Source organism: Nyctibius grandis, chromosome 5, assembly GCF_013368605.1.
Source record: "Nyctibius grandis isolate bNycGra1 chromosome 5, bNycGra1.pri, whole genome shotgun sequence".
NCBI lineage: Eukaryota > Metazoa > Chordata > Aves > Nyctibiiformes > Nyctibiidae > Nyctibius > Nyctibius grandis.
Window position 1 is genome coordinate 60,869,538 of NC_090662.1, and position 21,815 is coordinate 60,891,352.

General features: G+C 41.2%; 1 protein-coding gene across 1 annotated transcript; it reads left to right on the top strand.

Moving 5' to 3' along the window:
- Positions 1-7,171: 7,171 nt before the first annotated feature.
- DMC1 (DNA meiotic recombinase 1) lies at positions 7,172-19,206 on the top strand. The gene is made up of 13 exons (XM_068401959.1): positions 7,172-7,228; positions 8,468-8,512; positions 11,403-11,549; positions 11,854-11,936; positions 12,519-12,571; positions 13,680-13,721; positions 14,934-15,006; positions 15,639-15,730; positions 16,560-16,633; positions 16,731-16,845; positions 17,707-17,767; positions 18,315-18,431; positions 19,137-19,206. The coding sequence occupies exons 1-13, from the start codon at positions 7,172-7,174 to the stop codon at positions 19,204-19,206; spliced, it is 1,029 nt and encodes a 342-aa protein (XP_068258060.1).
- Positions 19,207-21,815: the final 2,609 nt, after the last annotated feature.

A 21,815-nucleotide genomic window follows, 5' to 3' on the forward strand; every position in this document is an offset into this window, starting at 1 on the left:
AAAGTATCTTGCATATTTTTACAAACAAAATTGCATTACATAGTGAATGGTAGAAAACAAGGGTAATGGCAAGGATAGTCAAGCACTGAAATTGTCTGGTTTTTTTCTCAAAAAACCTCTGATAAAAGAAAATCCACAGCCTCCCCAGGCAAACAAACATCTGCCAAGTTTAGCTGATCCTGCTTTGAGCTAGATAATCTCTTGATGTCCCTTTCAGTCCTGTTGTTCTCTATTACTAGTTTGCTTTTCTTACCTTAAATAAAAAATTCCTTGTGCATTCTCAAAAGGGACCGCTTTTCTTACCTCCTTTGTCTTTTTGATACACTTCGCATATGATATACTGATGCACATCCCCAGAAAGCCTCTCCACTGGGTTTAGGTTTTGCAAAGCTTAAAAGTGGCCTTGTTTATTCCAGTCTGCATTTTTTTTTTTATCATGTCATCCTTTATTATATATAAAGAATGACTTATTTCACAATCACCTATTAAAATGATCACAAAGAAAATGAAGCTCATGGTGCTTGGACTACTATCACTTACTGTATTTGTAAGCTGACATACTTACATATTATTTCTTTTTTGTTTAGAAAAATACCCGTGCCTGAATTCTTTAGTCTGTGTTTTGATCTTAAGTTATCTTTGGCATCTTTTATTCTCCAGTCACATCTAACCTGTTGTGATCCTGACCTGACTTGGCACCTCTTTAATATTAATGGACACAGTCCTCTAATTCATCTGCAATGCTGAACCATGGTCTGGAGAGGACATCTTGATACACAGAAGGGAGATCTCTAATCCTATACCGTATCCTTAATGATTAACTCAAGGTAAATTAGAGGTCGCAAAATCTGTCTCTCTTTAATGCAGGATCACTCCCAACAGTGTAGTATTGTGTATTTTGTCAAGGCTTTGCCGAAGGATCTCGAGACTGGGACAGATGCATCAGTCAGTCTCGCAGTACCATCTCTATTCCTTCCAGTAATTACATTTTAACAATGGAGCCCTCTTGTCACTCCAGTTTGAACTATGAAGCTTGACTGGTCTAATATTTCGCCTGTCCTATCCTGAGACCCATTGTAGGCGTACAGCTTTTGCAGTTCCTCTTAGTTCTGACTAAAGAGAAGGCAAACATAAGCAAGGTTGTTTCCTTTATGTAAAACTTAAGAGTCCACCCCAACATATGCAGACAGAGTTTCAGGCATATTCACAAGATGGACACAGCATTCAAAGAAGCGTACCAGAGACACTGCGGGTAAATGAGGGATTTGGACCAGAAGAGGCAGAAAGATATGCAAGAATTCCTTAGTTACAAAAAAAATTGTATGGGTTCATCCTACTGTGTTCTGATAACCTGAGTTTGATTCTGCTATTCTTTTCTTTTGCTAGAGGTATAACCCATTAGCTAACAGTGGTTCTCAGAAGAGCTTTCAGGTGTGGAGAAAGAAGAGCGGGCTGTGGTGTGTGCAGTTAGTTAGTACAAATTCTATGGGACACTTTAAAGCAGAATGGCCTTTCCCTGAGTCTGACTGAGGTGGAATCTGTTTGCCTGGCCCTTCCTCGCAGAAAGGTTTTAGTCAGATTTTGGTTTGGAAGCAGTGATCATTAATTGTGATGTGACTAAGGGAGTAGCTACAGCGAGATGTCAATGCAAGGCTATAAGGATTTGTGGATTTGGGCAATTTTGGGTATATAATAGGTAACATTACTTCCAAAGTGGTGCTGGACTTTTACTCTGCATGTTCCTTTGCTGTAGGAGACATACGAAAGTTTTTACCTTGTTAATACTTGGATTGCCTTTGAAATACTCAGTATTCTTTCTCTCTCTCTCTCCCCCCCTCTCCCCTTCAACATGTATTTTCAGCTTTACAGGGGGGAAAAAAAACCCAAACAATTGCTGCTGGAGAAGGGGGACCTAAAGAATATGAAAAAAATTCCTGCATCTTTGCCCAGAAGCATTCTGCAATTCCGGGAAGATCTCAGGTGTGTCACAGTTTTAGTCTGGGACCAACTGTAAGTGAAATGCATTCCTGTGGAAACCAGAAGGCACAGTTCTTCCAAAACAATTCAGACATAAATGTACACTTTATTCTGGAAGGCCAAATGACAGATTATTCTGTCCTGGTTAAGAACAGGCAAACTGACAACTTTAAAGTTCAGAGAAGGCATTAGCTTGTATATTTGACTCTAGTCCATTTGATCCACATAAATCTGAATCAAAACCAGCCAACCAAAAAAAACCCCACACGATTTCCGTACTGTAACCATGGATTAAAATGGTTTGTGAGGATGAAAAAATCAGCTGGATACTTAGTATTTTTATGGCAATGATTTGACTTGGGTCTTGTTTTGTCCAAACTGGGATAAGATCTCAAGTGAGAGGAAATGCAGATCACAGCGGTGTATCTCATTGCCAGTGCCTCAGCCACAGCTGGAGGTGTACTGGTCAGCAGCAAAACCTCTAAGAGGGAAGGAGCAGACTCTGGGATGCCTCGATGCACTTGGCTGGTATGTGATGTGATGGGGTATGCGGGGTTATTGCACAATGCTACCTGGAAACTGAATGAGCAGTTACTGATCACACAACATTTTGAAGATGTAAATGTAATTTAGTGCCAAAAGTAGCACTTTGGGGTGGGAAATAATCTTCAGATTCTGTGCATTCATTGACCCCTCTGAGAACAATGTTATGAACGAGAATAATGGAGGGAAGGTTGTTTACAGAGGCATTATCTGCTGCAGAGCCATTCAGCAGCACCAGAAAGATCACTCTCTGCGTGTGCATTCTGTTCTGGAATAAAAGCATACTTTGTGAAGGAATTTGTCTTTAAAGGACTGTCTGCCTAAGTGCTCTTCTGCAATAGCTCTTGCGGAATAATGCAGTTTTCAAAAGCAGTGCCAGCGTGTTCCTCTGTATAGACAAAGCCTTGGGCACCCAGCTAGACTTTACGTACTTACATGAATCGCTTGATGTCGAATGGGGACCCTGCGAGCGCTCCTGCAGTGTGCTGATGATAGTTAGGGGCTGTGGGTTTTGTTGTTTGGTTTCCCGACTTGGCTAGTGCTCGTGACAGCTGTGTGTGCTCTCAACCTCTCACAGGTGGAGGGTGGGAAAGTTTTCACAAGCACCTTGAAACAGGCTGAGGTGCTGCTCCCATCCCTTCTGCCATTTGAAACCCCCTTGCCCAGCAGGGCAGGGACTCAGAGGGGCAGCCAGCAACTCCTCCTGCTCACAGGAGTACACCCACCTCTCCTTCACATGCAGTCCCATACCAACTGCGCTACCAGAGGCAAGCTAAAACGGGTGATTGCTTTCCAAACACTGTCTCCAAGAAGACTGCAGACTTGTAGAAGTGTTCATATCCTAAAAAGCACCTTTTCCATCCTTTTAAAATGGCAGATTAAGTCATGTGTATGACTCAGCCTCATTTTCTTGTCCTGTGACTTCAGGCAAGTCATTTCTCTTCCAGCTTTTGGAAGCAGATGCCCTCTGACAGGTTTTGGCCATCCAATCCAAAAATGCCTCGTGCCTTGTTTAGGAAGACATGCGTATGGCACCCCGAAAAAATAAGGCAGAGCTGTGTTGAACTGAATGCTGTTCCATGTTTTAATTAAGCCTGTCTTTGCCAGCTGTAAAAGAAGGGTAATACAGTATCACTTAGAGATGGCAAATATAGTACAGAATCATAGAATGGTTTGGGTTTGAAGGGACCCTAAAGATCATCTAGTTCCAACCCCCCTGCCACAGGCAGGGACACCTTCCACTAGACCAGGTTGCTTAAATCCTCATCCAACCTGGCCTTGAACACTGCCAGGGAAGGGGCAGCCACAGCTTCTCTGGGCAACCTGTTCCAGTGTCTCACCACCCTCACAGTAAAGAATTTCTTCCTAATATCTAATCTAAATCTACCCGCTCTCAGTTTAAACCTGTTCCCCCTTGTCCTGTCACTACTTGCCCTTGTAAAAAGTCCCTCTCCTGCTTTCCTGTAGGGCCCCTTCAGGTACTGGAAGGCTGCTATAAGGTCTCCCTGGAGCCTTCTCTTCTCCAGACTAAACAGCCCGCAACTCTCTCAGCCTGTCTTCATAGGAGAGGTGCTCCAGCCCTCTGATCATCTTCACGGCCCTCCTCTGGACTCGTTCCAACAGCTCCATGTCCTTCTTATGCTGGGGGTCCCAGCACCGGATGCAGTACTCCAGGTGGGGTCTCATAAGAGTGGAGTAAAGGTGCAGAATCACCTCCCTCGACCTGCTGGCCATGCTTCTTTTGATGCAGCCCAGGATACGGTTGGCCTTCTGGGCTGCAAGTGCACACTGCCAGCTCCATGTTGAGCTTCTCTTCAACCATCACCCCCAAGTCCTTCTCCTCAGGGCTGCGCTCAATCCATTCTCTGCCCAGCCTGTATTTGTGCTTGGGATTGCCCTGACCCACGTGCAGGACCTTGCACTTGGCCTCCTAGAAGATAAAGTAATTGAAGACGATAATTCAACCGCGCTTCAGCCAGGAGCCCGCGCGCTCCCTCACAGCTCCCGGGCAGCAGCAGGGGCTCCGGCGCGAGCGCGCAGGCAGCCCGCGGCCGCCTCATTTTGGCGGGAGGGCAGCCCCGGCCCCGCCCCCGCGCTGCGGCGGGAAAGGCGCCGGGCCAGTTCCCTCAGGCGGAGGAAGGCGCGCGGGCGGGCGGGTTGCGGCAGCTCCGGTCCCTGCGCGCTGCGGTACTGTAGCCACTCGCGGCCTCCGCGCTGCCGGAGGTGCCGGGGGATGAGCTGTGTTTTAATTACGGTTGTAATTTTGACGGGGGGTCTCGGTGCTCCACGGGGGAGGGAAACTCTGCGGCGCCTCACCCATGGGGAACAGAAATTTACATCCCCTGAAAAGGCAGCTGGTGAGGAAAAGCCAAATAAATCCGTGTGTATTGATACATGATTAATCATTTATTTTCCTCTGAGTCAATGGATGTGACATTCCACCACGGCACCTCTTGGGGTGGGTCAGATCACCTGCCCCTAATGTGAGGCCCAAACTCCCCTCAGTCACCTGTGATGTTTCCATCATCATTAAACCCAACGCACCGTGCTGGGGGCAGGTCCCCGTCACACCCACGGCCTGTATCTGTTGCAAGGAGCACAGCACGCAGGTCTTGCTCAGGTATCCTAACGAATAGCTGCCGGGGGGGTCGCAGCAGGGTCGGGCACTCGAGGTGGCACAGAAGTGTTTGTGTTTCCTCACAAAGATCTTAATTTCTTCATGGATTTGCTGTGCTGTCTCAGACTTTCACCCTTTTGTCTGGTTCATTGCAGGCAGCGGCGGCTGAAATCCTCTGGGTCTGCAGTGTGCCAACACACCAGCAACAGCAGGACCCTCCACTAAACAGGAGGATTTTGTTCATCCCTAAAGCTTTTAGTAGGTGTAGTATAATTTCTCCATTTTCCCTCCTAGCCTGCAGGAAGGCACAGGTCTGAGTCTGCCTCGTTTTTCTGCTGTGAGATGCCAGTTGCCTGAGGATGGGGAGTAGGAGAACGATCCCATGACCTGTTCAACTGTGCTTGGAGTGCAAGACTATGTGCATTTCAGGAGGATATTTTTAATGGAGAAGGGGATTGTGGTACAATTGTAATGCCTTTTGCATTACTTGTTTTTCTTCCTTCAGCATTTGAAGCTAAGGGGTTTTTAAAATCTCTTCAAGTATTTTTTAATTAATGTTTTACTGTAATTATTTTTCTGATTGATATAAGGCATGATGTGAAGGCATGATTTCTCATTCCATAATTGTCAGGGTTCTGAAATAGAAATGAAATATATGCTGGCAGTATCAGAAACAACTGATTTTATACGAATATTTCCATTAAATATTAACAGAAGTGGCTCCATTGTATTTTCACTCCAAAACCAAATAAGATCATTCTAAAATGATAACATTTTATTTCTCAATTCTCACAGCCTCTGTATACACAAGATTCTCGCAAGCAAATTAGGCAGACCTGAAGTATCCATCTGGAAGCTGAAAAAAGCTATCTGCAGATTTTTAGTCTAAATTATCCCATCCTCTGTTAGATGTAGTTTCACAATAAACCTGTCTTACCTTTCATGGATTTTATTAACAAGGATGAACAAGCAAACATATATACACATCCGGATGAGGTAGTTTACAAAACTTTTGGTCAGCCGTAGCTAGAACAGTGACTAGAATTGTGGCAAGCTCACAATTAAGACAAAAGCAACCTATCCATTTACAAAAATCACAAAAATGATACAGCAGGTTGTAAGATCAGATTTCTAAGGAAGTACTTTGTAGTAATTTTTCTCGCATTCATAAAATTTAAAGAGGTCCTATTTTGCTTTCTATTATCAGTAAGTGCTTATTCTGGTTTTAGGCCTTGCTTATAGGAAGTCACATAAAGAGGGTAGTGAAGCTTCAGTGGAGTACAGACATGGCAAGTTAACCATGAAAATCCATGAAATAAGCTCTCTGTATATGTTTTTGCATAATAAAAGCCTCAGATTTTTATTACCCTTCTTTTATTCTCCTCATGCATGCATACTTCTTACAGGCGTTACTTACACATCTTCAGCATTTATTAGGTATTCTGAACGCCAGCAAGAACTTGAAAACAAATATAGCTGTACAGTCTACTCTCAAGATACATGACTAAGGAGTTGTTAGCCTGCTTGATAGCACTGTTTTGTGGGCTTTCTGTCACATAAAGATGGGGAAGCTGAGATTCCCCTTTCCACTACCCATTCTGTCTGCAACTCTGCTGCCTTTTGCTATAAAAATACAGACTGTCTTTAACTTTCTTACCAGAATAAATTCCACTAATGATAAATCATTTAAAATGTTCCCACCTCCAAACTCATACCCTGACTCAAGATTCTCACAAGGGAATGAGATCTCTTTTCCTAATATCTGTTAAACCCTTTCTAGCCAAACTCGTTCATCTGAGAGTAATGCAGCAGATTTTCTCCTTTTGGTCTGGTAGGTCAGATAATGGAAGAGTTGGAAGGAGAATACAAATTTAAATCCATATGTGATGGCATACTGAGAAGGTTCTGTAGTTCAAGGGATTCTTAAAAGTCCTTTTACAGTCAAATGACTCATTTATACTCATTGCCACCCCAATACTATCTTTGTTTGCATTTCACAGTAGCGATCAATACTTTATTGCCTGCTCTTTCATGATGAAGGCCATGGAGGATCAAGTAGTCCAAGAAGAACCAGGATACCAGGATGATGAGGTAAATTTATGGTTCATTGAAAAATATAGAATCATAGAATTTTCTTGGTTTGAAAAGATCTTTAAGATCAAGTCCAACCGTTAACCCAGCACTGACAAGTGCACCACTAAACCACATCCCTAAGCACCACATCTACACGTCTTTTAAATACCTCCAGGGATGATGACTCCACCACTTCCCTGGGCAGCCTGTTCCAAGGCTTGATAACCCTTTTGGTGAAGAAATTTTTCCTGATATCCAACCTAAACCTCCCCTGGCACAACTTGAGGCTTTTTCCTCTTGTCCTATCACTTGTTAACTGGGAGAAGAGACAGACACCCACCTCGCTACAACCTCCTTTCAGGTAGTTGTAGAGAGTGCGAAGGTCTCCCCTCAGCCTCCTTTTCTCCAGACTAAACAACCCCAGTTCCCTCAGCCGCTCCTCATAAGACTTGTTCTCCAGACCCTTCACCAGCTTCGTTGCCCTTCTTTGGGCTCGCTCCAGCACCTCAGTGTCTGTCTTGTAGTGAGGGGCCCAAAACTGAACACAGCGTTTGAGGTGCAGTCTCACCAGTGCCGAGTACAGGGGGACGATCACTTCCCTTGTCCTGCTGGCCACACTATTTCTGATACAAACCAGGATGCTGTGGGCCTTCTTGGCCATATGAGCAACAAATGTTGTTTGAAGGTATTTTGATAGTATTATGAAATCCAAGGAGAGACAGGAGGTCCTCAAAGACCATCAGGGAGTTCAATGCATTTAAAATTTTGTTCCAGTCTAATACCAAGAAAATTTAATTCTCTTAGTCCCTGTACAGCCTCGCTCTTCAAGCACTCATCATTAACCTTTCAAAAGCTATGCTCAGTTTTTAATGGGATTATAATTATTTCTTTATATTTTACACTTCTACATTAAATGCAAGGGGACTATCAATTAATTTTATGCTTCCAAGGAACAGCCATCAGCCTGAAGAGGCTGAGGAACTGTGGTGGAAAGAATCAGGATTATGATGATCATAATACAAGTTTTACTAGCACAGCATAGGATTGCTTGCCTGTGAAGATACACTTTATGAAGAAGGCGATAGGAACTGCGTAGGCCTTCTTGGCTCACTATGACTTTGCTTATTTAGGTAGTCCAACAAGTTATGTGTTATTAGGGAAAGTCATTTAATGTTTACAAATTTGAAACAGACAGATAGTGAGATAGGTGTAATTAAAGAAAAAGCAAAATCTATTATTTTTCTGCTATTTTTTTAGGAATCCTTTTTTCAGGATATTGACCTGCTACAGAAGCATGGAATTGTAAGTATTAGCAACGACTTTACCACACAGAATTGCCCACATAAAGCTATTGTACAGTCATTCCTCCAAAAGCGTATACACATTGATACAAATAATTGAAATTCCTCCTTGCAATAAATGGTAAATCAGTCATGTGAAGACAAATTTTGCCTGTGGCGATAAGACAGGTTTTCAGAAAATCTCATTCCCACAAGATTCCTAAATACAGTGGCAAGATATTAGAAGCATTTAGCACCCAGCACTCTTGAAAATCCAACGAGTTGCTAATTTATTTGAAAACTGTGTGATAGATTACTTCCTGTTCCTGCCAATCTTTGTAATTAGTCCTGCATTTTTGGTGCCTGTGAAATTACGCTGTGACAATTGTTGCTATACTATTTTCAGCAAGCTGGTGAAGGGGGTAGAGTGGGAGTGAAGAAAATATTAGTAGCTAGAGAAATAAGTGGTTAGTTTTCTTCATCAAATATGAATTCCTATAATTGTTATCGTCATCATTATTATCACATAAACGTCACCTATTTATTTGAATTACTATTATTACATGTTTATCCAGGAGACTGGCTCATGCATCAGAACCCTATTACGTTCAGTATTATAGAAGCAGAATAAAAAGTTGGATTTGCCCGAAGTTATGTAAGATTTAACTCTCAGGTAAATGACTACAGACAGATATAGATGAGGAGGACACAGACACAATGAGACAGCATTAGTCAGCACAATGGTTACTGGGCTCAGCATGTCAGCAGCGTAATTGTTATAAACTTTTTTTATTGGCAGTTCATTGACAGTTTTAGAGAGAGTTCTGAAGAAGGATCATGAGGTTGAGAGCTCTAATTGTGGGGCAACACAGGAAAAATACACAAATTCTTGTGTTAAAAATTTAACAAGTTGACCAAAGAGGCTGACCTCATGAGCTGGAAGGGAGCTGTACTAGCCTAAATGAGGCATAGTATCCAGAGAATGATACTAAGGTATGAAAGATCTTGCAAATAAAGAATAATGACTTAGGCTGTTCTTCCGGCTTAATAAGGGTTTCCTGCTCCTTTTTTATTTCCTTCTTTCTAAGTGATTATTCCCACACCCTAGGGGAAGTTTTTGTTCTTAGCTGTGCCAGTTAAAATCTTTGTGTGAACATATGATGACCCATATCTCTTAAATTCATTTGCTTAAAGAAATAGTTTTTGTGGGTTTAGAATTTTTTTTTCTTAGGAGTAAAGAGATAAATATTTGCTAGATCTGACAGTGTAGTCACTAAGAGAGTCAGATTAGCACTCTGGCTGTGGTTTGATGTTCAGAAGCCTTTGGTAGGAATTAAGGTGCTGTGACCCTGCAGCCTTTACTGAGTGTTCCTGCCCCTGGAGAATGCTATCCCTTCTTCTGGCTCATCTGCTTTTATAGTCACCCTGTGAACTGGATTTGTGAATCATTAGTCCAAAAATTATCACAACAAAAATGTGGTTTAGGGTTTTTTTTATTTGTAAATTCTCAGTCTGCTCCCTTTTCTACCTCAGAGAGACACAACTGGGACAGGGCTGCAATGTAAGGTAGAGGATCAGGACAAGCAGCTGGTGTAAGGGGGCAGGCGTGTCAGTATGTTAAGCCAGGAGTACTGCGGAACACTTCATGGTATTGAACTATAGTCTAAGGACATAGTCTTGGTATATAAGCTGTTGGTGAAAGGTTTATCTGTGAAGGAGAGAACAGGAACTTCTATAACCAGGTCTACAACACAGGGACTCGTAACACAGAATAGCCTTAAGTTTGGTGTGACCAGAAGGACAAAGCCACTGAAGAAATGCAGAAGCAGGGTAATGTGTTTATAAAGTTTTGGTCTAGAAAAAAGATCTTTGCAGGAGTAGTCTGTTGTCCTAATAGAAAAACACAATAAAACAGCACAAGCCTTTTTATGTTGCCGATTATTATATTCTTTTGGGTGTAAGAGTAATTTTTATTCATGACCGAATTTACCTCATCCATCTTTATTAACATAATGATCAAAAAACACATCACAGGATGAGAAATAAGCTTCCCAATGATCATGACTAATTTCTAACATAGCCCCCCTCCATTCTTATGACCTATGCACCCACACCCTCTAGATAAATAGATGACACATCCAGTTCATAGTTTCTTTCAAGGAAAAAACTTGGCTGGAAATGGTAAATTGAACAATTATCCTAAACCTTTCACATGGTATGTTTTCTTGTGAGTAATCTGTTGCTTGCCTTTAAATTTCTAGTGATGTCAGAATCGTAAAATGAGGTGAGAGGAGGCAAAATGTGTCAGTAGGGCGCTGACTGAGGTCGGGCTGGACCCAATTTATGAAAAACTAGGAAGTTCATTGCAGCCCAAAGTGTCACTCAGATCTGGAGGATACGTGTGTTTTAAACTGGAGATACTGTGAACGTGCAGAAACAGCGCAGCAGCTAGTTAGAGTCGGCTTCCAACAATCCTTGCGAGTCAGCTCCCAATTATCCACAATCAGATTATTGGGTTTACAGATTATCTGCGCTAAGGGACCAAGGACAGGTTGAGTATTACAGGGTTCACTAGGTCGGGCTCCACACTATCCGAAACAATCTGTACTGTTTCCTTACTACCAGCCTGGATCTAGAAAGACTGGTACTGAACAGGGGCAAGTAAATACAACTGGACCCAAGACGCCTTTCTCTCAAAAGCACCAGGATGCCCCTGCACCATGATCCCTCACACCAGTGTTACTCCAAATTTTCTGTTGCTGGTGTCATGAACTACATAACAAAGAGTTTACTGTAAATCTGTTCCTTTCTTGGTGAAATACACATGCATATGAATGTATAACAAAAATATTTACTTCGCCTTCTAGTTGTTAACTGTCACAAGTACTTATAGAAGGGAACTTTCTTCACAGAACGTAGCAGATATTAAAAAACTGAAGTCAGTTGGGATCTGCACGATCAAAGGAATCCAGATGACCACAAGACGGGCACTGTGCAACGTAAAAGGTCTTTCAGAGGCCAAAGTGGACAAGATTAAAGAAGCCGCAAACAAGCTTATTGTAAGCCAATCACTTCCCTGATGGTTTAAACTTATGCTGGCCTCTCCAAAATGCTGTGCAACATTTCTCTTAACAGATTTTTTCACCACAACATCAGATAATTTTGAAAATTATTCTGCCCGTTACTCTAAAGGAATAATACTTTATACTCTACAACAACCAGACAAATGCTGTGGTGCTTTTCACACCCAACCTGTGTAAATGAGGCTAGGGTGGAGAGAAGATATTTATGTGAGATACATTGCACTTTACCTTCAGGTTAAAGCTAAAAAATACCTCTCATGTTCTCTTTGGTCTTCCTTAGGAACCAGGCTTCCTGACCGCCTTTGAGTACAGCGAAAAACGGAAGATGGTATTTCATATTACTACTGGCAGCCAGGAATTTGAGTAAGCTGATCTTGACTTAAATCCTTCCTTAGTCCAAATTGTTCCAATAATCGTATTTATTGTCTTTAAAGAGACACAAAAATATAAAGGAACAAGTATTCAGCTAGGACACGTAGGTTACTTTGCATTTGGAGCTCAAATGCCTGCGTCAGTAAGCAACGAAAGCAGCTCCTTTTCTGAGGGGAAACTGGACTTTGTGCAGTCATTGTAAATAAACATAGTTTGCATCCAGAAATCCTGAATGTATCATCATTTTTTCACCTAGTGAAAACAACCTGCAGGTCTCAGGTTAAAATTATAAGTCTTCAAGACCTCCCTTGTTATCTTTTTAAAAGTATTTTCTCTTTTTTTTCTTTCCAGTAATAATTTCTATAGATTTTTCTCTTGCACACAGAAAGGAAGGTTGAGACAGAGTTAATTCTTTATGAATCAGTGATCATTTAGTGCTCTGCACTTAATGCATTAAGTGAGGGGCTTTAGGGCAGAAATAATTTTTCTTAAAGTAGCAAAAATTTATCTTTTTTACTTTCCTCTTGGGATTTTGTGGGTTTAACTACATCATAATCCTCTCCCTTTCTCCAGTAAACTGCTGGGTGGTGGGATTGAAAGCATGGCAATCACTGAGGCCTTTGGAGGTGAGAAAACCACATTAAATGAGTATTACTGAACAAAGAATTGCAACTTAGTTTAGCTTTTAAATCAAGATTGATTACTTCTATCAAACTTACCATGTTGTAGTCATAATGACAAGTACCTGCATGAAGGTAAGAAGAAAGAATTCACTTCTTTTAGTGTCTTCCCATTTTTCCTCTTCATTTGCTTGCAGACTAAGTTTGAGCTGAGTAATCATTAGACTTGGGCCATGCCGATTCGGTACAACTTAGCATTATTAATACTAACGTGTCATATAGGAAAGATTTTCCTGATGCAATGTGTTCCTTTCTAGTAACAAAACTGCCACAGAAGATGTTTTATTTATACACACTTAGGATACATTGCATTTCAGATACGATTTTGAAATCACAATTAAGCTACTACTATAGTAAATTCGATCAGTTAGTGGTTAACACTTCAATAACAGCAAGAGTTCATAAAACACAGCACTCTTCCCTTTAGAAAAGATAAACTGGAGACTGACATGATTTGATATAATGCGATTAATAACTATAAGCTTCTCCTTGACCATTTTACTGAAAACGAAACTGGGCCAGGTCAGTGGAATCAACCATTTCTTTCCCCTCCTCCCTCAATTAACACTTTTCCCCAGGTGCCATGTGCTATTTAACCGCTACACAGAAAAGAATAAATGACCTTGGTAGTCAAGCATGATGAAGTTAAAGCATTTCAGATTTTGCTTTTCGTGTAACACATTTTTATTCACTGAAAGGGCTGTCAAGCATTGGAACAGGCTGCCCAGGGAAGTGGTTGAGTCACCATCCCTGGAGGTATTTAAAAAATGTGTAGACGTGGGTCTTAGGGACATGGTTTAGTGGCGGACTTGGCAGTGCTGGGTTAATGGTTGGACTTGATGATCTTAAAGGTCCTTTCCAACCAAAACGATTCTATGATTCTATGATTTCTACTGCACAGAATATGATTTATAAATTGAGGTTAAATGATTTTAAAAGGTAGAGATAGAGGTGACTTTTGTAAGTAAGACTTTCTAACTGTAGTAACTCCTGAATCTGGCAAACTCAGAAGAAGAAACCCTGACCTGTTTTTTTCTTTTTCTTTATTTAACAGAGTTCCGGACAGGCAAAACCCAGCTATCTCACACCCTTTGTGGTAGGTGTACTGCCTTAAAACAGAGAGCTTTTTCTTCTCAGTGGATCCATTCTTTACAACTATATCAGAATTAAACACATAGAGACAAGTCAGAATCTTTTATCTCTAGAAACACAGTGAAACAGACCTTGATGACTCTTACCTCCGTCTTTGAGTAGAGAACTCATTTAAATGATTACTTTTTAATACTGCTCACATCAATGTAAGTTTTGCCATAAAGAGAGAGAAGATAATAGGCTGTCTTAGAGAAACCAGTGAAACACACCATTTGGAAAAGCAGAGCACAAGTATGGGTTACAGGTGGACAGAGGCATTGCTCAGAAAAGGGCAAAGGCAAGATTCTTTCTCAGCAACTCCTTTAATTTCCCGGTTTCAAGAGGTTTTGCTGAATATGACATTCTGAAAGGGCACTGAAAGGATACTACTGGCTGACAGTAAGTGGATAAACAAAGACTTTGGCAGTCACCATATTCGGGCAGTGCCAAATACAGCAGGACTCTAATTTCCCAGCGATATCTCTCAATGTGTAAATAGCAGTAAATAACTAATGTAACTATTAATGCTGCTGGAATATAGCTACCAGACACTGGATAGGCAAACTTTCCCTTAAATGAGCCCTATATTATACAGGGAATTACGGCACCCTCTAGAAAAATAAGGCCTCTTCTGTTTAGTACAGTCTAATGGTCAGCAGTCATACTCTTTTGTGTGAATGGTTACAACTGAACGCATTGAGTATTTTAGCTTATTCACTTCAAAGAGACTAAACCCACAATCAGTAACTATTCACATATTAGGAAAAATTAATATCCAAAGAATTTTTGATCATATGACTTACAGCTGGAAAAAAACCCTACTAAATCAATTCCATTAATTTGGGCAGAGGATTAAGAGGATGCTTTGTGCATCAGAACTTCTTAAGAATATCCTTACCTATTTTCAGTAGACAATATGCAGATTTAGTGATGGTACTTAGTAAAACACAATTCTGACACCATGAATTAAATCTCATCTGATCCCCAGTCGAGAAAAGTGGCTCGAGTTTCTTAAGCAGGCAGCAAGACTTGAGATACTCGTGATTTCCACAAAGATTAAAACTCATGGTTCTTTGTGATATGGATAAGCAGTCATATTTTATTAAAAAATAATAATAGAGGGAGTAAGAAAATATTTTTTTGCTTTTTCATTTTGATCTTCTATGATTCACTGTAGTGACAGCTCAGCTTCCAGGACCAAATGGCTACACAGGTGGAAAGATTATCTTCATTGACACTGAAAACACTTTGTATCTTTTGGACTCTTGAAAGCTACAGGTACGATGAACTGGAAAGACAGCTCCTTTTCTTATAAGCAAGTAGGAGGCTCCAGATAGCTTCATACATATAAAACTACAACTGACACAGAAAGCCTGGAGAGCACAGTATGTAGTGGCCCACAAGACAGTGACTTTTTTCTCTGTCATTTGATGTAATCCAACCTGGAAAAATTAGAGTTAGAATACAGATTTTAACTGTTTTTTTGAGATCTAATATGCCTTCTTCTTAATGACACAGGTGATAGAAGCTTTTCTATTTACTTCAAGAGAAATTAATCTAAGTACTAAACACTATTTTTAACACTTCCTATCTGTGGTAGACTGTGTATAAATAGGTTTTGCTCACAGCTAAATTCCTAGAGCACACATATCCATATTTCAAAGCCTCCCATCTCAAACCCTAAACACAAAACAATTATTATCATGAGCCTTAAACTATCTTTAGGGTATGTGGGACTGTGTGAAAAGAAAAAGTCAGTCTTCTCTAGGATCAAAATAAATATTCTTCTTTGTTTTTCCATAGTTCTGTTTTGGAATGGAGTTTTATTATTTTCAGAGCACGGTTTGTACAAAGAGAAATCCTTAACTTTGTTTAATGTCAGCCGACCAGACCGTCTTCGTGACATTGCTGATCGCTTCAATGTTGACCACGATGCAGTACTTGACAACGTGCTGTACGCGCGGGCATATACTAGTAAGACCATTATTGGAACTGGCATGATATCAATGTTTTTTCTCTAAGACTCTCATTTTAATAGTTCTCAGTTTATTAACTGAGATTGCTCACTGAGGATCACAAAGAATGTTTTGTTGCTAACACAAGAAGTTATAAGCTTGCTTCCGTTTTGTGTTTTTGGTGTTGTATTATTCCAGCTCAGCTGCGCTGCATAAACAATAAAGTTTTGCAGTTTGCTACAACATTAAGTGAACTCTGCCATGTATATGACGGGTGTCAGTGTAGCATCTTAGTAAGAGAAGCACCAATTGATGTAACCACGATTGCCTGAATGTAAGCTACTTCTACAAATGCTGTTGAGAAATTCTCTATGATCTTGTGAATGGAACTTTATAGGGACAGCTCCAACACACTCTGTCACAAGACATTGCATTAAAACTTCAAGGAAGTTTTAAATGGGACTTTTAACTTTGAGACTACAATATGAACATGAATAATATGATTAATACAATTTCTGTGTGTCATTTAATTCAACATTAAATTCAAATGTTTATATTGCTTTTCAGCTCTTAACACAACAGAAAAGTTTTCTTCATGCATAGTTTTGTTGTGAAGATTTTTACAAAGAGGTTTTGTCAGCTGGGCAAGTGGAAACTGGAACCTGCAGAAGCACCGGCGCTGCTGGTTACTGTAGAGGTAGCTTGTTATTCGGCCCTGGATTTAAAACTGCTGGCAGTGAAAATATAAACAGTGCAGGCATTTAAACCGGAGCTTTAAAATGCAGGCTTTTGTGGCTTCAGAGCTCCTTATAGTCCTAATTTCATCTGGCAACTGTACTTCCCACCAGGTGAACATCAGATGGAATTGCTTGACTATGTAGCAGCCAAGTTCCATGAGGAAGCTGGTATCTTCAAGCTATTGGTACAAGACTAATTTTTTTTGTATGCTTACTGCTTTCAGAATATGTTCTCCTATTTTCTTTCACTATATTTACTTATCTAGCATAATTACAATGCAGATCATTGACTCCATAATGGCACTTTTCCGTGTGGATTTCAGTGGTCGTGGAGAGTTGGCTGAACGACAACAGAAACTCGCTCAGATGCTGTCAAGGCTCCAAAAAATATCAGAAGGTAAGGGAAACATTGTAAAATTTGGAAAACATGGACTGGAGTTACCGAAACAGTAGCTGTTGGTAGCACGACCACCTAGTAGTTGAGGTGTATTACCAATCAGGCATTGGCCCAGGAATCTTTCCTCACTTTACGCCTCTGTCAGTTACCAAAAAGATCAAACTGATAGTATATTATTTCAGGATGACAGATTAAGGAGTCTTTAGAACTACTCAACATTTAGAGTTTTCCTAGAAATACTCTTAAGAGAAGTCCTAAATGAGAGAACAGGTTGTAGAACTGGACAAATATCCAGTAAGGAAATTGTCTTCCCCAAATTTTGGTAGTCTAAGTACACGAGAAATGTGAAGAACAGAAAAAAGGATGAAGGCACAGAAAGATAAAAAAGCTCTGCCTACTGCCATGTTCCTAGCACTTTGCAATGCTGTGAGGGACAGTGACAGGATGAATAGGGTTCCTCCTCTTTGGAATGTATCAGAAATGATGAGGAATGAGTAAATATGTTTTCATGCAGTAAATACAAAAAAAAAAAAAAGGGGGGAAAACAAAGAGTACAGAAAAAGGGAGGGAGAGGGGGCTGAGAGCAGAGAGCCAACAGAGATGGGAACTGAGAAAGACTTGTTCAGTGGAATTGTGAAAAGTGCTCATTTTTGGCTTAAGTATTACAGCTGAAGTCACACAGGAGCAAATTTAGGCTGTCTCCTGATTAACTCCAGCCATCAGACATAAAGAATATTTGCTTCTCTTTCATTTGAAATTTGAAGTGCTTCAGCAGCAGCCTTGCTTTTACCATGGATAGGAGAATATTTTGGAATTCCAGTTGGATATAGTCCACCTTCTTTGCATTGTTTTCTATTGCAGAATATAATGTGGCTGTGTTTGTGACCAACCAGATGACTGCTGACCCAGGAGCAACTATGACGTAAGATAGTTCTTCTCTCTCTTTTTTAAAAAATTGCTTCTCTTTTGTATTACATATTTAACAGAGATGAGAACTGAGATTGTACGGAGCAAGAGGTGCTGAAATGAAGGTTCAGATTGGTCATTGGTCCCTCTGGTACGATGAATCATTCATGGATGACACCTATAGCTTTCTCTTAGTTTCCGTAATGAGTTTTTTTATGTTTATCATCTGCTGCCTGGCATGATGGCTTCTTTCACTGTGACTTGAACGAAGAGAACAAGCCATAAAAAGTAATGAAAAGCACCACATTTTCTTTTGGAGCACCTTATATAGGAAGTTTAAAGTGTGTATTTGTTGAGCCTCTTGAGCTCAGTGAGAGGAAAATTATGCCAGCATTGAACATTTGAACATCCTATCTTGAGGCAAGTGTGTTGAAGTCCTTTTTTGATATATTTACTTATTTATTATTCATTACTGAGTTCAATGTGCCTCATCTGACAGTTAATCATGGTATTAACCTGTGGAATTTGCACAATGAATCATCACAACTTTCTTGCTAATTTAGCTTTCAGGCGGACCCAAAAAAGCCCATTGGGGGCCACATCCTTGCGCATGCTTCGACTACCAGGATTAGTTTGAGGAAAGGGAGAGGGGAGCTGCGTATTGCAAAGATATACGACAGGTAAATCTCTTTTCCTTCACAGGAAGGAAGCTGTGTTAGGAGCAACCGTAAGGTGACAAAGTTCATGGTACTGAAACTTAATAGCTTGACAGCAGATTGATAGTTTCAAACTACCATGTTTCTGGATGACAAGTTGAGAGAAAATCTAAAAGGACAAACTAATTAACAGACTTAAAAGTTGTCTTGCATATCGCATACATTAAATTACATAATCTTTCATCATAAATCCTCCTAGATGCTCATCTCTTAAATAAGACCATCAAATAGTTTGGTAAGACTGGTGGTCCCTTGGTAGGAAAATTCCAGAACTGTTCAATTACTAAGTTTTGCTGACGCAATTAGTATCACTTTACCTGGTAATCTGTGGGAGGCGCAAGTCATTAAAAATCGCACTAGTGGAACTGCACGGAGAGACCAGTGTTTCTGCTCAGGCACTAAGAAATTGAAATAAGAGTTTGCACAGACAGTTTTTCCTTCTCCTGCTCCTTCTCCGTTCCCCTCCCTTGTGTTTGTCATCTTCCAAGAGGTGGATTTCACATTTTCTGATCCTCATAATATTGATCACGTTCTACAGTTTGCACACAGGCATAAAGATGTTGATGTCTTCCCGGTTGCTTACACTTACAACATTTTGGGGACTGTTTCACAACTGCATTTAACATGGGGAAACCCACAAGCTCCTTGTTTCTTTTTTTTGCCCCCCAGCCCTGAGATGCCTGAAAATGAAGCGACATTTGCAATAACTGCTGGAGGGATTGGGGATGCCAAAGAATAGGCAGAAAACTGATGTACCTGCACAACTGAAAACCACCCGGGGAGTTGAGATGAAGATTTGTGCAAGGTCACCGACTGCCTGGCTGTGTTTCTATCTTTTGGGAACCATTTGAGATATTTTGGGAGAACATTGGGATGAACTCTGTACAGTTCAGTTTTATTGATCTTAATAGAATTTTGTTCACTTAGAGTCTTCATTTTTCAATTGAACTTTCAGCAGACAAAGATTTAAGAAATAAACTTGTGAATTGTTCAAAGAATCCTTTTCCTATATTTTGTGAAAATCAAAGCTGTCTTTTCACATGAGATTAATATACTCTTTTTCAGTTTCTTTCAAAGAGAGTGTCTATGTGGTAGAATTTAATAGTGTGAAATGGAACAGAATTGGAATAAACTCAGTTATAAAATTGACATAAATATATGGAAAAGGCAGTGGCAAGGGGAACTCGATGGAATCTCATGTACCGTACAGGAACAAGTGTTACTTTAAAAATACGCTTTTAGGCATTTTTATCTTGACTGGATAATTTTTGTATTTTTATTTAGCATTTTCTACTTTTTTTGAGAGAATGTTTTAAAACTGTTCTTATTGAAGTTAAAAATAAAGATTATGAATTAGAACAGCACTCTTCTTATGTTTGGGTGCTTTGAATCAAACCCTGCTCTCAATAATCTCACTGATCTTTCATGAGAGAAATAAACCAGATGCAACCCAACATTTTAAAACCTTTTGTCTAGTTCTCTAAAGAAACAAACTTTAATATTCTTCCTCGGGAATCTCACAAGGCAATTATATAAAGATTATTACTAAATAGTATTAAATATTATTATTAAAAAGCAGAAGAAAACAAAACCAGTGGCTAGACAGGGGAAAGAGGCTGACACAGGTACTTACATCGAGGGAAAGGCACTTCCGACTTGGCTTGCTGAGAGAGCGTGCCCGCAGGCCAGCCAGCACAGGCATGGCTCCAAACTAGCCAGAGATGTATGGCACATGGGGTGAAAGAAGAGGCCAGGAGTAAAAAAAGAAATGGGGGATCAGGGGACAAAATACTAATTCAGTTTGCATTACCTCCAATGCTCGTGGAACTACTTGTTTTAAAATAAACTCAACAATTTATATATTAGACGCTTTAAAGGAAGGCCTCACTTTGTCCTCTTGTATGAAAATGCTAATTAGAATGGGTCGAACTTTGTGTCTGATTAGAGAGCTTGTCCTCACTGATATAAGAATTTTTTCATTTAATTTAACTAATGCATGTAAAAGAACATGAAGTAAAAAGGCAGCAATGGCCAGAAATGAATCCAAGAAAAGCCTGACACTGTAGCCAGCGGTTACCTTGTGACAAAGCTAGACAGTTTGCCTTCCTTGAGTGGTTTTTTAACATATCTTAGATTTGGTATTTTTCCTGAGGTAAAGCACTATTTTTCACAGTGGAGAGAAGTCTACAGAGATGAAGGCAGGGAGGCCAGTCGAACTGAGCGGGCCAGGAATGGATCAGCCATTGTCATTTGATGTAACATCTAGTTCTTTGCATGTGCCAGTCATTCCCACACCACGCATTCATATCTAATGGCCAAGTACCCGAGTGTCAGTCAGAGCTTACAGTGTCACTTGACTCCCTCCCACCCACTTAGAAAGGCCCAAGTTTCTTCCAATATTTTAAGCACCAAGATTTCTTTTTGCTTTCTCACATATGCCATATATACATACAGCAAGTAAAACTAAAATGGTAAACAACTTGTGTCTCCTTCCAGGCTATTTGTTTCAAAGGTCTGCAGGTAAAGGGGACCCACTTTCTCTTCTGCCAGGTAACTGATTTTTGATAATCTGACAGCCCAGAAAGCACTGCTGATGATAGCGTGACTGCGGTTTGGGCCAAGGCTTGGGTTGGCTGGCGCACACGGATCACCCACCAGACAAGGCTCCTTGTGCCAGCACGGACCAATGGGCTGCTTGTCGGTAGGTGCTAGAAGTATACACACAGCACAAAAGAACTTATGACCCATGCCACGTAATTGCCTCATGGCTTATTTCACGTCTTAGCTAGGAGTCTCTGGTTGACGTGGGCACCAACCGCTAGCAGGCCATGAACACGGTGCCTTTGCTGTGCCCGGTGTCCTTCAAGTACTTCAAATAATTTCTTCGACCACTTGCAATGACGTCACGGTGGGCAAAGGGGCGACTTCATTTCCTTTCCGGAGAGGCTGCCAAGAACCTCCTGCAGCTGCGGAGGGGAGTGTGTGGCCGGGGGTTGCCGGCACGACCCACACTGCGGCCCGTGATGCCATTTCGCCCCGGCCTCCTGCCGCTCAGGCGAACGCGAACATCATGGCCGCTGTCACTCCCGCTCCTGCCCCAGCGCCGCGCCAAGGTCCCGCTAGTCATCTGCCAGGGAAAAAAAGCAGAGGGAAAACCCCAACCCGCCAGGCCCGTGCGGCGCCGCCGCCGAGGCCCGAGGGGCCGCTCCCCCCGCGCCGTGCCGGGCCAGGCCCCCGCTGCCACCCCGCGCTCCCCTTATTGTCTCCTCAGCCCCGCTGCCACCCCCCATGGGGCCAGCGCGTGCGTAGGCGAAAGGCCATATTCTCCAAACACGACTACGCTGCAAA

Coding starts and splice junctions, on each gene's coding strand:
- DMC1 (XM_068401959.1), top strand. CDS start 7,172: ATGAAGGCCATGGAGGATCAAGTAGTCCAAGAAGAACCAGGATACCAG. Junction 8,513..11,402: donor TGCTACAGAAGCATGGAATT/GTAAGTATTAGC, acceptor CTTTCTTCACAG/AACGTAGCAGATATTAAAAA. Junction 11,937..12,518: donor ACTGGCAGCCAGGAATTTGA/GTAAGCTGATCT, acceptor CCCTTTCTCCAG/TAAACTGCTGGGTGGTGGGA.